The 17,169-nt window shown below is 38.5% G+C and overlaps 1 protein-coding gene across 2 annotated transcripts in view; it reads left to right on the top strand.

Annotated features, from left to right (window-relative positions):
- Window positions 1-17,169, top strand: part of ASH1L (ASH1 like histone lysine methyltransferase) — a 58,206-nt gene that overhangs the window by 33,437 nt on the left and 7,600 nt on the right. The window contains exons 7-22 of one of the 2 annotated variants that reach the window (XM_084303153.1): window positions 3,416-3,510; window positions 6,056-6,129; window positions 7,694-7,739; window positions 7,942-8,050; window positions 8,444-8,650; window positions 9,664-9,810; window positions 11,303-11,411; window positions 11,577-11,738; window positions 12,259-12,353; window positions 12,623-12,780; window positions 13,511-13,669; window positions 14,117-14,171; window positions 14,274-14,406; window positions 14,880-15,128; window positions 15,569-15,655; window positions 15,905-15,995. In XM_084303153.1, the coding sequence (XP_084159279.1) occupies window positions 3,416-3,510; window positions 6,056-6,129; window positions 7,694-7,739; window positions 7,942-8,050; window positions 8,444-8,650; window positions 9,664-9,810; window positions 11,303-11,411; window positions 11,577-11,738; window positions 12,259-12,353; window positions 12,623-12,780; window positions 13,511-13,669; window positions 14,117-14,171; window positions 14,274-14,406; window positions 14,880-15,128; window positions 15,569-15,655; window positions 15,905-15,995 (1,976 nt within the window). The remainder of the gene's footprint in view (window positions 1-3,415; window positions 3,511-6,055; window positions 6,130-7,693; window positions 7,740-7,941; window positions 8,051-8,443; window positions 8,651-9,663; window positions 9,811-11,302; window positions 11,412-11,576; window positions 11,739-12,258; window positions 12,354-12,622; window positions 12,781-13,510; window positions 13,670-14,116; window positions 14,172-14,273; window positions 14,407-14,879; window positions 15,129-15,568; window positions 15,656-15,904; window positions 15,996-17,169) is intronic. The other variant, XM_084303154.1, reaches the window with a different exon arrangement.

Genomic DNA, 17,169 nt, shown 5'->3' on the forward strand with positions numbered 1-17,169 from the left:
TCGATTCCCAAAAGTAGTTTTGTAGACAGCATTAGCTGTTACGTCCACGTGAATTTTCCAGAATCCTCAACTCCCACTGGAAGAATCACACTGATCTTTTGCTGAAGAGAAGTTCAGTGTGTGGTTGCACAAGACTGCAGGTTTGAGAACAAAAGAAGATTGTGTACTGGAGTCACTATCTGTTTACCCAGTAGTAGCTTTCCTAGAGGAGTACAAAGTCTACTTCACCAAAGAAATTAAATAATTAAAAGTAAATTAGTATTTAACAAAAATATGGTTCTCATTAGGGAAATATCTGGCAAAGTTTTTCATATTGTCTGTGATTTTTATCAGCAATAAGAAATTCTGAGTTCTTGTTCCAGGAGTGTTGTCTGCACAATTGTGCTGTGATCAGTACTGAATTGCATCTCGCCTGGCGTACACATCACTGCAGTTTAGCACGGGCTTGAATGTGAGGTTTCCACCCATTTGCTCCTATCAGTGCCTTCCTTTTGCTGATGTTTGCAGAGCTGCAGGGTGAATCACAGTAGCTAATTGAATGCTTTAGAAGCAAAGCTGTAGAAAAAGCCTACAGAGACCGAGAGTCTGTGTTGCCAGAGCCATCTGTGGTGAGGAGGCAGACCAAGGTGGAGCGGGGGAGTTGATGTGCAGGTCAGGATCAGGCCCAGTGACAATGACCAGCGTCAGATGCAGTCCAGGGATGGCCAGAGAGGTGCAGGCTACAGCCGCAGAGGCAGCACAGGGCCCAGCCCACATCCTAAGCCCTCATGGCTGGGCTGGAGGTGGGTGACATGCAGCACAGGCCTGGCAGGGACCAAGTGCCCAGGGCTTGAACATAACCAAATCTCCTGGGGCCGTGGGTGCAGGACCTGGGGGAAGCCCCTTGCGAGGCTGCTCAGGGTCACAAGGGGCTGGTGGTAGCACTCGGCCACCCGCTGGGAGCTTCTGCGAGGCTGTTGGCGTGCCTTAGCAAAGGGGAATGGAGGGCTCTGTCCACCAAACAGAACCTGAATTGCCATCCCAGAAACCCCAGCCCAAAAGAAGAGCTTATTTTCTTCCTAGTGGGGCTGCATGGGCCTGCTAATATGGACCTTTTCTCAACGTTGTGGAGAGGCCCCTTTTAATCCAAGTGGCTTTTTTTTTTTTGGCGTGGCATTTATGTTTATAAAGCTCTCTGTCTATCCTTGATTACTTTAGCATAGTCTCCTTTTTTATTGAATACTTATTTCATTTTAACTTCTGCGATTTCAGAAGGAAGGGGTGAGAAGTACTGGTGACGTTGGTTCAGCTTATTGATTTGTCATGACAATTCTGAAATGCCTCTAACAATACTTCATCACTGTGTTTGGGAGAAAAATAAAATAGGTGCTTTCCCATTGTTCTTTGTGACAATGCCTAAAGAGCTTTGTGTTACACTTTGTGTTTTTAACTAGTTGCTTTCTCTGCTTCCTTCTCCTACTAGTTTCCTCCTTACAGTTCAGTTGCCACTGAGTAGGTGGGTGTTAAAGGGTGCGTGTTTGGCTGGAGTTAAGTTGTACCTTCCTATGGAATGGTTTTCCGTTTTTTATTTTTTTGCCTTTAATTTAAGGATTTGCTTGCCTCTTGAGAATGGAGGTTCACACTTTGCCTTTTCAAAATGCTTTTCCTTTTCCTCTCGATAAGAACTTGCCTTCCAGGTCTTGTAAGTAGTTACTGCAGAGTAACTTTCTTTGCAAGTCTTAGTGATTCAGTGCAGCACAACTTGACGGAAGACCTTACTCCTAAACAAATTAAACAAATGCCTGCCATTAGTAAACAGAGGGTCATAATTAATATTAAAAACAGTAACCTTTATTATTTGAGAGAATGCTGCTGCTTTTTGATTAGGATAGCTCGACAAAGTATACTTCAGTTTGCAATTGCTGTATTTATGGAAAGAGCAAGCAGTAGCTTTGTGCTGGTGATACATTCTGGACCATGAAGCACCGGACTGGAAATAGGTGATTTGTGTTTTAACCTTCCTTCTGTCCTACACTGTGACCTGGAGCAGGCTAACCTCTCCTTCTGGTGGTGGAATACCTATGTGCCTTAAAAAATGAAGATAATAGTTTTCAGATGTGTTGTGCTCAGATAGTCCCATTTCATTTTAATAATAGACTGTAGTGAGCTGCCAAAACAGTCTTTCAGAGAATACTGCAAGTTGTCTTTCATTCCAGATCTTTGAATCAAGGTGTAGTGGCTTTATGGAATGCATCCTCTGAATACAAAATGTAGGGATTGTTTGGCTAGAGAGAGAAACTCGACTGAGTTCAAGCGTATGACGTTATATCAGAAGTCAACTTAATTTACTGTAAAAATATCTTTTGATCTTAAAATCCATCTCATTACCGTGTGTATGTATCTGCCTGTATATGTGCGTTAGGTTAAACGCAAGGGTATTGTAGTAACTAGAGCCCTAACACATAATGCTATTAAAAGCACGGTACTTTAATGAAGAGTACATGCAGCATCTAATTCAGAGCCCTCATTTCAGCAGTATGCCTTAATTTCTCTTTCACTATCTAAAATTTAGTTAACTTTATATATTTTGAGAATAAATATTAGCAATCCAGAAGGGATTACAGGAGTGTGCAGACCACATTCAGTTGTATGTCCAGTTATTAAACATGAATCGCTTAAAAAGCTTAGTAAACTTTAATAGGCTTTAATAACATTTTTATCTTTGGTGTATTTAACATTTAGATGTCTCTTCTGAATGTAGCAGAGCTACGGTACTAAGTATAACCACATCAGTTTTTTCTTTCCATGCTTTCTTTGTCAGTAGCCAAAAGGAGGTGTTTAGAAAAGACAGGGTACTGAGCTAGGTGGTTTGACATCTGCATGATCCATACAACCATTCTTACTTCATGTTCCTGTTTTTTTTCCTTCTGTATAGGGGCTATCTTGTTGCTTTTTTAACTCTGGTTTCTGTTCTTTTCCTGCTTTTAATGATAAATAGCCTACTAAAGGAATAGAACCTGAACATTTCTTCTCAGCAAAGTAGGAAAGCAGGCACTATATATGTATAACACGTCAAATACCTAAGCAAACAACATTGGATATGAATTAAGATTGTTTTATTCTTGTGATCTTAGTTATTACTTATCAGTTGCGTACTACAAATTTAAAGTTGATGGTGTCCCATCAGGTGTGGCCTACTTAGAAATTACGGGGAAAAAATCAAATCACCAGTTTTGAAGCAAATATTTGCCAAGCAACCTGGAAGTTAATTTTTTTGGCCATTCCTATTATTATTCTCTTGCTCGATGTTCTAGATATTCATGCCTTAATAAAACATACGTTTTAAAACGTAAGAAAATACGTTTTTTTTAACAAATGTCAGAAATGTGCCTCATTCTGATTTTTTGTTGTTGTTGCTTTCATCTGTTGTCCACAGTCCAAAGAGCCGCCTCATACAATTAAAGAAAGAAAAGCTGGAGTACACTCCTGGAGAGCACGAGCATGGACTGTTTCCAGCCCCTATTCATGTTGGTGGGTAATTCACATGTTTTAATTGTTGGGAAACAAATATCACTCTTAGGTGACATTGAAGTACTCTGCTTCATAGTCTTTCTGTTTCTCTCCCTTTTCTTCTTTTTTATTTTATGGCATTGTCAGGTTACTCATATCTTTCAGCATATGAACTTTGTCAGAAGTCGTACTCATCCTTCTGTGTTTTTCAGTGCACAAGTTTGACTCGAGGCTTCCTTGTTGCTGTTTGACCTTTGCTCTCATTTTTTTATTTATCATAAGAAAATATCAGTCTAGTTTTAAGCACGCTTTAACTGCCATAATGTTTTAGCTTAAATGCAGTACAATAGCCACCTTTTCAAACTAATACTACAGTAGAATAGCCAGAGATTATGATTACTGTTTCTTAAATGCTAAGCAAACGATACATTCCCCCATAGGATAAATATGAGAAGTAGAACATAAATGAGGCCTGGGTCTTGTCTCTGCCCTCTGCATAAGGAAATTATGACCTGTGGGTAGCATGAGGACTTAGAACTTGTCGTGTCCCATGATGGCGTTGCCAAGTCCAGTCCATTTGACTGAACTGCCTGGGGTTGATGGTTGTGAACTCTCAGAGTGAAGTTTTTGCAGTTCATGCTGTTTCCCAGTGCAAAACAAAATTGATTTATTATTTTTAAGGTAACTTTTTCCTCCCCTAAAATGCTGCGATTTTTCACTTCACGCACTGTCATGCAAAGTGATTTGAGAAATTTTACATTGTTCAGAGGGAGTATTTATCACATCAGATACAAATGTTTAATTGGTTTGTCATCTTAAACTGAACCTTTTTGCTCCATTCACAACTTTCCCAGAGAGGCAATACCAGCTGAAGAGTTTGAAAGATCTGTTTGAATCAGTGAGCATAAACATTTAAGAATCAGTTTTCAGAACTGAAGGTGTTAATTCAAATTGACAAGAACATGACCTTTCTCAATTCATTTTTGAATTAGGTCATATAACTCTGCTGCACGACTGAACCATCTGTTGGGATGCTCAGGTTCAGTTTGCAGTGCAATGATCCTGTTCTCTTCCTAGGGCCATGACCTCAAGTTTGTTTGTACTAGCAGACACAAACAAGCTACTGCAATAAAGATAAGGCTGTTTTAATTGCTCTGTATTGGGTAGCTGGAGAGTAGTTTTAACTGCAGAGCAGAGTTACAAGGTTTAGGACTGTGCCAGATAACTGTACTAGTGCCTACTTGATGAGGGCTGGAAGGACATTCCACATACTGCAGGCACGGTGCCAGGGCACTTGAAAGAGCCTTTTGTTTCGCCTGGTGAGGTCATAGAAGTGAAAGCAAATTCCCGGCAGATTTAGCTCTTTCCTGGAACCTGCTATGGATGAATAAAGCATTGAAAATAAAAAGTAATTTAGGAGTACATTGTAAGGAAAACAGCACAATTTTAATTTCCACTTGTGAGGGTATGCATGTGAATTTACATGAAATCACAGACTATTGCTGGAGGAACATAAAGGCATTTATTACCATTTAGAAAACCTGGGAAAATCCAACATGAGACTGACACCTCATCTTTAGTCACTCTTCTCACTACAATTTTGTGACAATTTTCCAACAACATGCCAAGAGTACTTCTTAGCTAGAAGTAGCCTAGCACTTGTGTCGAGCCTCAGGTCTTAATATTAACAAAGCATTTATTGAGTCAGTTTCCTTCCTTTAGGAAAAGATTGGGGTGATAGTAAGTTTTGGAATAAAGACAAAATCTACAGTGAAAGCAGTGTTTCCTGTCTAAAAAGTTTCAAATATTGCTGAAAATACAGATCATCTTGAAGTCATTCTGAAACAATTAGGAATGTCTTTGTCAAGTCTGAATTAGTTTGGTAAAGGTTGTAAACTTCTCAAAATTCAAAATCTGTTTTCTAAGTACGCTACTGTGATTCACCACCTTGTATGAATCACATATGCAGAGTTTTTGTATATGTGTTTGATCTCTGTGATAAATCATTTTAGTATGTACACAGTTGAGGAGAAAGCGTCTCCTTTGTTTGGGATTGCTGCAAGGAGTTAGCAGTGTCTCAGTATGACACAGAGGCATCTTCAGTTTTGTCAATTATTTGCTGTTCTGTAACTCGCATTCAGTTAACCCCTCCTGGACAAACACCTGCAAGGTTCCTGGCAGGACTCTTCAGATTTTAACTGTAACTGTTAAAGTTTAATGACACCCTTAAAGTTCAGTCATCAAAGCAGAATGCAGCTCTCCTCTGTCACCTAACTCAGCAAGCGCATCTCATTTCTGAGACAGAAGCTTGCTTGGTGTCTATACAGCTTTAAACCTCAGTGCAAAACCAGAGTAGAATGCAAAGGCTAGCAAGATGGAATGCTCTTTCCTGTGCTTGTCACTAATAAATAAAATGTTCTCGGAAGATTCTGCTATTCTGCCTTTTTGACTTTCAGACATGGAGAGGCCCTATCAGAATTCTGGCAGTGTGCCTAGGAGCAGTCCTTTTGCCCCTTGTGGATATGTGAATATGAGTGTGTACAACTTATAAACCTTTTTGTTTCAGGGAAGTATCTCAGACAAAAGAGAATTGACTTCCAGCTGCCTTACGACATCCTCTGGCAGTGGAAACACAATCAGGTACAAGATAAAAAGTTACTCGTTGCCAAGATTATGATTGGAAGTCTTGGAAAAAAAAAAACAGCAGAATTCTTGCATGAAAGCTATGTTTATATATTCTATGTATTAATGAATATTCTTATTGCTGCCACTGGGTGAGGAAAAAAGGATTTGCATATGTATTAAATGTGAATAGTTTCCATTATTCTGTCTCTTACAAAATAGCAATCCTATAGGTTTCTGCCAAAAAAGTCATTAATTTTGCTGCAGACTTTTATTTTGGTAGTGTGCCTGCTTTCTGCAATGATCTTGTTTTAGACACGCCTCAGGAGAATTCAGATGTACTGCCAACAGCACAGAGAAATTTCAGGCCTTATTTTTCTTGGATCACTCCCAGCAGAGTGGAATTTATTTTTCACTTGCAAGCTGAAATTTTCGTACTGAGGAAAGAAGAGAAAGTGTTTAACAGTCGCATTCTTTTTAAAGAGCTTTAAATATGTGCAAACCTAAAAATAGGATTTTTTTTTTTTCCCTGAGAAGTTTCCACCAAGTGATTTAACACAGGATTTAATGCTGGAAGGTAAATCTGTCCCCAGCTGTGCAGCAGGAAAGTGCTCTGAGACATGTAACTTAAGGATGTGAATGAGCAATACAAATTCCCAGGTGGTTGTGGCTCCAGCTACCTTTTGAAATACCACCAAAATGTAATCTTAAAGTAATGATAGCTGTTGACATTTCAGCTGAGGACAGTTTCTTGACATGTACTGAAGATTGCCTACATCTGCCTGACTTAGCTGTTCAATATTGCATAAATAATGGATACATATGATCTATTTCCTTGACATTTTCCATAGCTATCTAGAATATTGAAAACCATTACAGAATAGTCTTGTTTGTACAACATTTGTATAGTTTGTACAATGCCTGTCTGCTGTGTATGTTACTGATGGAAGGCCATTAGTGCAATACATAGGTTATATATGTAATAATTTGAAATTATTCCTTAAAGCTTGTCTGAAAGAATTTCCCTTTTCCCTCCAGTCATCTGCATCTGCAGAGGACACTTTTCTAATTAGAAGATGAATCTTCATTTCTCGTGGTTGTTACCTGTAGTCACAGTTTTGATTACCACCTTAATTTTACTTTTTCACTTTTTTTTTAAATATTGGCATGTGATAATTCCACCAAAGACACTTTCTCCAAAGTAGTTTTAAATAATTATTCTTCTTTTAAATATTGGGGGAAAAAAAAAAAAAAAGCATTGCTCAGAATAATCCCCAAATAGTTGGTCCTCATGATAACATCTTGTTCTGTTCAGATGTTATGGAGGGAAAAAAGCAGTATGTTAGAAAAACTTCTTAGCTACTTCATTAAGCATAACTTATACTTGATTGGAAACTTCTATGACCTCTTTCTAAATGTAATCTGGGCCTAAAGAAGAGAAAGCAGATATATTTCATAGAATCAAATTATGTAGTAATGATTACAAAACCTTTACATATTAACAGGACAAAATTTCCCTGATTCTTTGGAATAACCGATGCAGTTATGCAATGTATTAAAATTTTCTTTCTCTTTCTTTTAGCTGTATAAAAAGCCAGATGTCCCGCTTTATAAAAAAATCCGTTCTAGTAAGTAAAATCTTATTGTTACTAAAATGTATAACGAATTTTCATAACACTCCTCCTTTCTTTTGTGCTCTTTATCCTAACAAGACACTTCCAACTTCTTTTTTTGCTTTATGTAATTGGAATGAAAAATTTCTAGATAGTTACATTTTTCACCTGGCAAGAATTTCCCTCCTCTCCTTTTCTTTTCCCCTCCCCTCTATAGATGTCTATGTGGATGTCAAACCTCTTTCTGGCTATGAGGCCACTACCTGCAATTGTAAGAAACCAGATGATGACAACGGAAAGGGCTGCGTGGAAGACTGTCTTAACAGGTTAGAAACAGGTTGACTGACTATAATAAGAGAATTTCAACATACGTATTATTTCACATAAACTAATAATATTTTAAGAAAAGAGTTGTGCTGAATGCAAACCTGTTAAAAAAAAAAAAAAAAGTTTTGTTAAAGAGCAAACATTGTAACTTTCTGCTGAAGGTATTCCTCTACCTTTTCTTCAGAGGAATGTCCCAATAAAAGCTACATTTTGCTCTTTGAATATCAGTGAGAGCCGACGTATGAACTGTTGTGTGAATTATCTTGTATGAAAACAAGAACCATTTTAATTATTAAAAAACTTTTACTTAACAGAAGAAGGTTTTTTGCTTGTGTGATAGTGTAAAGCATATTCTATTTGTCTTCCTTCAACTTCTTTGTTCTTTATTTTAGGATGATCTTTGCGGAGTGTTCACCAAACACCTGCCCTTGTGGTGAACAGTGTTGTAACCAGCGGATACAGAGGCACGAATGGGTGCAGTGCCTGGAAAGGTTCCGGGCTGAGGAGAAAGGATGGGGTATTCGTACCAAAGAACCCCTGAAAGCAGGACAGTTTATCATTGAATATCTGGGAGAAGTTGTTAGTGAGCAAGAATTCAGGTAGAAATACTTATTTGCTATTTTAGCATGTAAGGCTCAGTAAATGACTTTAGCATCCATTATAATTGTTGGGAAATCCTTAGACAGAAATGAATGGAAAATAAAGGAAAGAAAAAAGAATCCTCTTCTGGTCACTGCCACCAGAAGGAAGGCTTAGAATTCAGCTTTCTTGATCAACCAGCTTTTTCTCAGTCAAATAGAGGAGTGATTAATGTATGGAATGCGACATCGGCTCTGTAAATGCCAAATGCCACAAGTGAATGTGAATTTGATATGATTATGAGAACTGTGCAGAATTTGAATTGTGAAAAATAGAATTGAGGGGGCAGAATGGGGCAGAAAAAGAAATGAGCTTTCGCAGATAGGTATGAAGACAAAAGAACAAGTGGGAGCACTAATACCTAATGAAAGAAATAAATTATAAGTCTTGTTAACTACATAACATCAGAGGATAATTTAGTTTGGCGAGACCTATGTGCTTCTCTTAGAGCTCCATCAGAAGGCAAATCTGATCTCCTCATACAGAGGTAACTGTTGACACAACTGACTCTCTTGTCACTGTTGCTCTCTTGCTAAAAAGAAGTAGCTGTAATCCATGGATGTAACTGCAAAAACTGTGTCCAACCCCAGATAATGAAAGGGAGGAACTGAATGTTGTACACATGCATACATATACACATCGAAGAATGTATACTTGCATTTTCTCTTCCATACACAGGTTATCAACATGAAATGTATACAAATAATCTGCAGAACCCAAAAGGGAGCATTCCAGAAGAGCAAATTTCTAAATTCTAATCCAAGCTCTGTCAGTGGCCTTGACTTATAAAAATAGGTATTATAATGGTTTTCCTCCGTCTCTAGGTGTACAATTCTATAAAGTATAAAAATTACAATTGTTTTTCTTCAAAACCCTCTCTCAGAATTCTTGAATGTGCTATTACTATGTTACTCCCTGTATGCTTTGCAGCAAGAAGGAGAATCACAAGTAACTTTCCTGTGTTGCTTCATAGGAACCGGATGATTGAACAGTACCATAATCACAGTGATCATTACTGCCTGAATTTAGACAGTGGAATGGTGATAGATAGTTATCGTATGGGCAATGAGGCTCGTTTTATCAACCACAGCTGTAATCCTAACTGTGAGATGCAGAAATGGTAAGAAAAATATATTCTGTTTACTGGGAGACTGGTATGGCAGTGGCTAAAATATAGATAACCAGATCATCTAAGAGAATCTGATCTAAAAATAGAGGAATCGAGCTGAACAGTGTAAAAAATATTTACTATCATGCTCGCATTGCAGAAGAGAAATATTGTTTCCAAGTGGACGTTTTGGTGACAGGATCTAAGTTTTCTGGCAAGGCAAATCCAATATTTTTGTTTGTCGTGCTGTTAACCTGCTACAAATTTTGAAGACTAGGTAATGCCATAAAATAATCGCTGTGTATATTCTTTCCTTATGGTGTTGTGGGTTAATCCCGGTAGGCAGCTAAGCACCACACAGCTGCTCACTTTCTCTTCGCACCCCTGGTGTGAAGGACAGGGGAAGAGTAAAAGCAAGAAAGCTTGTGGGTAGATATAAAATTGTTTAATAACTAAACTGGGAGAAGACAGAGAGAAAGAAAACAAGACAAAGCAAGTGATGTAAAGGTAATCACTCACCACTTCCCATGGGCAGGCTGATGCCCAGCCTGTTTGCTAGCCTAACCTTCTGAACACCCTTCACTCCCTTTTTATTGCTGAGCATGACATTATATGGCGTGAAATATCTTTGGTTATTTCAGGTGATCTTCCTGGTTGAGTCCCCTCCTAGCCTCTTCTGAAACACACACATATGCACATGCACACACACACCATCTATTCACTGTAGTGTCAGAGTGAGAAACAGATAAGGTCTTGGCATTATGCAAACGCTGTTCAGCAACAGCTAAAGCATTGGTGTGTTATCAGCATTATTTTGGCACCAGATCTACAGCATGGCACCTTACAGGGTGCTGCAAAGAAGCTAACTCCGTCCCAGCCAGACGTCTGCAATTCAAATATGTTTTTAAAGCATATGAACAGGGGAATGGTCTGATTTCAGCATACCCTGTGTCATACCAGTACTATGTTAGCAGAATAAATTGAGTGCCAGGCTAGTAGAAAGGGCTTCTGAGAAATTCATAGTGAAAAAGCAAATGGTTGTAATAGGTATCAGCTATAGTGGTAGTACAGCATGGAAGCTTGTGATTCTCAGGTAATTCTAGTAGTTTTAAGCAATAGTAATTAAATTTAAAATATTAGAATCCAACAGAAAGAATCAGAGAGACAGTAAATTTTGGTGCATTTTGTGAACTGAGGTGAAACATTCAGTGTAAGCTCTTGATTTATGGCGAGGGTTGATAAGTGGATCAGTCATATTAGCTAATACAGTTTGTAGCTTCTCTATTTGTAGCACAACTTCCTGCTCTTTGTAAACATAGCATTGATTTTTGGTGGCTTTCAAAGTTTGTTGTAAGAGACAGAAAAAAGAACAGGTCAAATGAAGAACAAGAGTGCTCCTGAGCATGGCAGAAGTATTGTTTCCTGTCTCCAACACTTCCACTGTGTGGACAAAGACAATTTTCGTTTTAATTATTTGGAATATTTCATTATATTTTCCCTGCAGGTCTGTTAATGGTGTTTACCGGATTGGATTGTATGCACTTAAAGACATGCCTGCTGGTACTGAATTGACTTATGACTACAATTTTCACTCATTTAATGTTGAAAAACAGGTAAGGATCACAATGCAAGACCTTGAAAAAAATCACTAAAGACAAACAGTTCAGTAGAGTTGAAGCAAAACCCATTGTGTTGTATTTAATAGAACGGATTTTATTGCTGAGTGATAATCCAAATGTTTTGGATTTTATTTAAAGTAACTTTGCTTTTTTCCAAAGCAACTCTGCAAGTGTGGTTTTGACAAATGCAGAGGAATAATTGGAGGTAAAAGTCAACGAATGAATGGACTTGCAAGCAAAAGCAACCAGCCTGTGAGCACTCACAGAAGGACTGGACGGTCAAAAGAGAAAAGGAAGTCAAAGCACAAGCTAAAAAAGAGAGTAAGTAGTAAAGACAGCTTCTTTCATGGATAAAAGTTAGTAAGAAATCAGTTTATGACACCATACTAAAAAAAGTGTAGAATCACACAATATCCCGAGTTGGACCCATCAGGATCATCAAGTCCAACTCCTGGCACCGCACAGGTCCACCCAAAAGTTTAGACCATGTGACTAAGTGCACAGTTCAATCGCTTCTTAAATTCAGACAGGCTTGGTGAAGTGACTGCTTCACTGGGGAGCCTGTTCCAGTGTGCAGCCACCTTCTCGGTGAAGAACCTCTTCTGATATCCAGCCTAAATTTCCCCTGCCTCAGCTTAACACCATTCCCACGGGTCCTATCACTGGTGTTTATGGTGAATAGGTCAGCTGCCTCTCCACTCCCCATCGTGAGGAAGTTGTAGACTGTGATGAGTAGTATTTTAAACATAAAAGAAATGCTACGGTTTCTGTCTCAGAAGCTATTGGTTCGCTAGGTTCTTGGCACAGTTTTTCCTGTCTATCAGAATGATCTGTTTTCCAGAGGGGCCACATGCCAGAGGAACCCAGTGAAAGCGTGAACACACCAACAAGGCTGACACCACAGCTTCAGATGAAGCCCATGTCTAACAGAGAAAGGTAGGGAATGATTTCAGTGGTGGTGGTGGTGGTGTTCTTTACCTCACAAATTGAGGGGCAGTGCAAATGTTGAACTGATATTTTCTAAGAGGTAGGGCATCGTTGAATTGTCTGAGTAAGAAGTTCTTGGTTCTTCTTTAACGAGTTAGGGTGGTATTTCTCATCACTGACGTGAGAAGCTTACGTCTGAATATCTCTTTTTTGCTGTGTTAAGGTATTAATTATAGAGAAGCTGATTTCTGAATGCTGTTTTTTTTTAATTTATATAGAAATTTTGTGTTAAAACACCATGTATTTTTGGTACGAAACTGGGAAAAGATTCGACAAAAACAAGAGGAAGTGAAGCATGTCAGTGATAATATCCATACTGCGTCGTTATACAACCGCTGGAATGGAATCTGTCGGGATGATGGCAACATTAAATCTGGTAAGGCCAGCACAGGTTCCTCACGTTGCTACTCTTTTCCTTTGAGATCCTATGTGATATGTCCAAGAAGAACTTAACTTTGCTTTACATACAGAACTTAGCCTTCCTACAGGATCAGTGTATCTATTGTAATGCACACAGGGAATGCCCTACAGATAAAAAATATATATCTGTGCAGTTGTGTATGTATGCTCTTGTATTTACATAGCAGGGTAAGACAGACTTTTTTATATTTTCTATGTATTTCTGCATTAGGGGATTCTGCAATTTCCTCTGAAATAATTAATGCTTTTTTCTTACGAATTATGCCTTTAGAGAAGAAAGCATTTTGGCATTCAATTTTGGGAATGGGACAAAACATAGGTATTGGAATTAATGTATTAATACTGTTTCAAAATAGCACTTTGTTCATAGGACTATAATCTTCACTGCTGTGCAGGATTTGGTCCCCACTGTAAGGTACACAATAAGTTGGGAAATTAGTAATTTGAGTAAATTTAGTGACATGCTATGTTTGCTCCAGCAACATAAAATACTTTGGTAACCATCTTAACAATTTGGATGACCTATAAGCAGTGAGAGCCTACGTGTGAAAATAATCTTTTACTGTTATAGTAGCTTTAAAAAAAGTTAATAATTGGTGATGGACTTGCTGGATCAGAAAAGACAATGTAATTTGATCTTCAAGTAAATTTTTGTTTTGGCATAATTCTTTTTTGCCCTCTTTCAGACGTCTTCATGACCCAATTTTCAGCCCTTCAGACCGCCCGCTCTGTGAGAACACGGCGCTTGGCTGCAGCTGAAGAGAATATTGAAGTGGCTCGTGCTGCCCGCCTAGCACAAATCTTCAAGGAAATATGTGATAGCATTATATCCTACAAAGGTGAAGGTGATGTGACACTCCTGAAAAATCTCCACAGAGATGTTTTTCAGCCTCTGGAACAATGAACTCTTGAATACGAAATAATAGAAAAAAATAGTTTATGTCAGGACTTTAAATAACTTCTTGTGTTTTTTTTTTCTCCTTTCTCCTGCTACCAATGTTATCCTCAACCCCTTCCTCTGACATCAGAATCTGAAGGTGTTGCTATGCTTTTAAACTGATTTTTCAGTAGTTTAGCAAAATGGTACAATTTACTGAACTGCAAGGAAACTGTCCTCCATTTTGATATATCCAGAGTACAGCAACCAGCTTCTTGAAACAAACTCCATTTCAGTTCCCCGATACCAGAAGAGCCTTTCTTTTAAACATAGATAGAATATAGTTAGTTTTAGTTACTTCTTTTTTAAAGTTTTATTCAAGTAAGTGATGCTAAACTGTGTGTTCCCGTTACAGATTCCTCCAGGCAGGCTCTTGCAGCTCCTCTCCTCAACCTACCCCCAAAGAAAAAGTAAGTATTTGCTTCTCAGAGCAACCCATGGTTTTCTATAAGGGATTTGCATACATTTGAAATGCTGGTGAAATTGACATTCTGCATACGTTCCCATTTTAGAAATGCAGACTATTATGAAAAGATCTCTGACCCGTTGGACCTTGCCACCATTGAGAAACAGATCTTGACTGGCTATTATAAAACTGTGGAGGCTTTTGATGGAGACATGTTGAAGGTCTTCCGGAATGCAGAGGTGAGGCTCCCTCTGGCCTTAAGGGTGTTGCGTAGAATCTGGGAATATATCCTAGCTTAATGCTCTTGCTGACTTAGAGTAATTAAAGAAAAAATATTTTAGAGAAGGGGAACTTCTGATAATCCTTTTCTGATGAACAGACATTGATAATTAATGTACTTCAGCTTATTCTTAGTGCTTTTGTTTGCCTTAGGTCAGACGAATAGAAAGTAAAGAACATGCACCAATGGCTAGCCTAATGAAATTTCAGTACTTTGGGGGAGAAGTAAATTGTCCTTTAGTGTCATACATTAAGATACATGGACCTGCGGTTCAAAGTAAAGGAAGTAGGTGTACAGTCATGTTACCACATGGGTGGATGCACCTTTTCAAGAGTGTGCACAAACAAGAGAAATGCGCAAAAACATGGAACCTGCAGGGGGAAACCAAACACATACAAAGGTTTTTTGTTTCTTTGTTTTGTTTTTGTTCAGAAATACTATGGCAGAAAGTCTCCAACTGGGCGTGATGTATGCCGGCTACGGAAAGCATATTATAATGCTCGTCATGAGGCATCTGCCCAAATTGATGAAATAGTGGGAGAAACAGCAAGTGAAGCTGACAGCAGTGAGACATCTGTCTGCGAAAAAGAAAATGGTCATGAGAAGGACGAGGATGTGATCCGTTGCATTTGTGGCCTTTACAAAGATGAAGGACTCATGATCCAGTGTGAAAAGTGCATGGTGAGGCAGGGGAACACAAAATGGAGCTCTTTCTCTATTCACTATAACCAGTGGAACTTCTACCAGCAGCCTCTGCATCACTAATAATAGCCTAAATTACCTCTTCAGAACTTCGTTTCCTCTCCAGAAGAATTGAGAGATTTTGTTTTCAAAGAGGAAATGCAATTTGCATTTCTGTATAGAGTAGCTAGCACTTCCTGAAACTGCCAGAAACTCCTGTCTTTGGCTGTGCAGAATTTCAACAATTACGGGCTTTTACATAAAGAGTTGCATGGAGATCTTATCTGTCTTCTTAAGAAGTATGAAATAGTTCAGAGAAAGTCTTGAATTTCCTTTGTGAAGCTTATTTTAATGCTTTCCTTAATACTTTCTCAAAAAGTATGATTTATAAATAAAATATATCACAAGAATTTCTAATTGGGATGCATCTATTTTTCTAGGTCTGGCAGCATTGCGACTGTATGGGTGTGAATTCTGACGTTGAACACTACTTGTGTGAGCAGTGTGAACCTCGATCTGTGAACAGAGTAAAAAATACTTCTTCATTACTACAGTTACAAATTGAAGCAGTGCTTTCATTTATATTTAGTGATGTTGGCAAGGCCATTGTGTGATTCTTACTTTATAATGTAGTTTTCTTGGATTACATTTAGTCATGTTAAGTGTCAGTTCTTCTGTAGCAGTGTCTGCATATTTCAAAAAGGATGTCAAACCCGTATCAGTGCTGATTATGGTGGCCATCTTAACATTTCCTTTCTTTTTCTTTTTTCCTCCAGGAGGTTCCCATGATTCCTCGTCCCCATTACGCCCAGCCTGGCTGCGTTTACTACATATGCTTGTTACGGGATGATCTATTGCTGCGCCAAGGTATGTGCTTACTCTGGTGCCTACTATGATTTCCATCAGATAATAGTACACAGATTTCTGGCATCGCCTTGTTTCAAGTGTTTTTATCTTTTTAGAAGTAGAAAGCTGTGCCCTGTGCTAGCATGGGGGTGACACATAGTAAGGAACCTGAGTTCTCACAGACTGGTTGACAAAGAAATGTTAATTACCTTTAACACAGATAGGTTTCTGCTTCTGGCCAAAGAAGAAAGATGTAGAGTCAGCATCCAGTAGTTAACATTTAGAAGTAAAGGCAAAGAAGTTCACTAATTATTTTTTTTTTTAACCTCATTCTACCGATACATTCAAGGTTAGAAAGAATCTTATATTATTCTTAAGATAAATGCTCTTGAATGAATGAAACCAGTTGGCATGTTTGCTGGGGAGAAATAGGAATCTTCAGGAAAGTGGAGAATTAAAAAACAAAAACAAGGAACAGTGCATTCGTTATCCTCTGCAGCTTTCTAGAATTTACATTCCCTTATTCTTTCTCAACATTGCTCTGCATTCTTTGTCTTGTCTCTAGCTCAGCCATTTGGTGTTCCCATCTCATGTTTTTTTGCTGGGTTGCCAGCTGGAGAATAGCTGTCTTTCTAGGGTTGCATCCATATTTCTATAATCTGTTTCATTTAGTTATGTTTTAGCTCTTTTTGTGTCAACTTTCAGTCATTTATAGTGTTAAGGTCGTTTTTGTCATGACAAAACCACATATCTCTAATTCTATACGGCTTGATTGGTGATTAATTAGAAAAATGTTAGCTTACATGGCTAAACCCTGTGTATCATTAGCAGAGGAAAAAGAAGACTGAACTGCCACCAACAGTTAGTCCCCAACAGTGACTGTGCAATTACAGGGGATAGATTGAGCAAGGCTATGCCCAGAAGATGCTAAGAAGTAATACACATTACAGTAGAAAAAGGGAAAAAAACATGGATTCTTTGCTGAGTTCTCCACCAAAGGTTCTGAAGCATGTTTGTGTATAGTAATTGCTGCGATTCAGTTGCAGAGTTGAAACAGTCTTTTTCTGTCTCTGGTTTCCATAAGGTCATGCAATTTGCAGCTACAAGGCAAAAGAGATCGTAGTGACCATCAGGCCTGCAGTTGCAGTATGCATAGACTATGACATTTTTCCTGCATGTTGTGTGTTAGGAAGAG

This window comes from Netta rufina (genome assembly GCF_964035555.1).
Source record: "Netta rufina genome assembly, chromosome: 29".
Taxonomy (NCBI): Eukaryota; Metazoa; Chordata; class Aves; order Anseriformes; family Anatidae; genus Netta; species Netta rufina.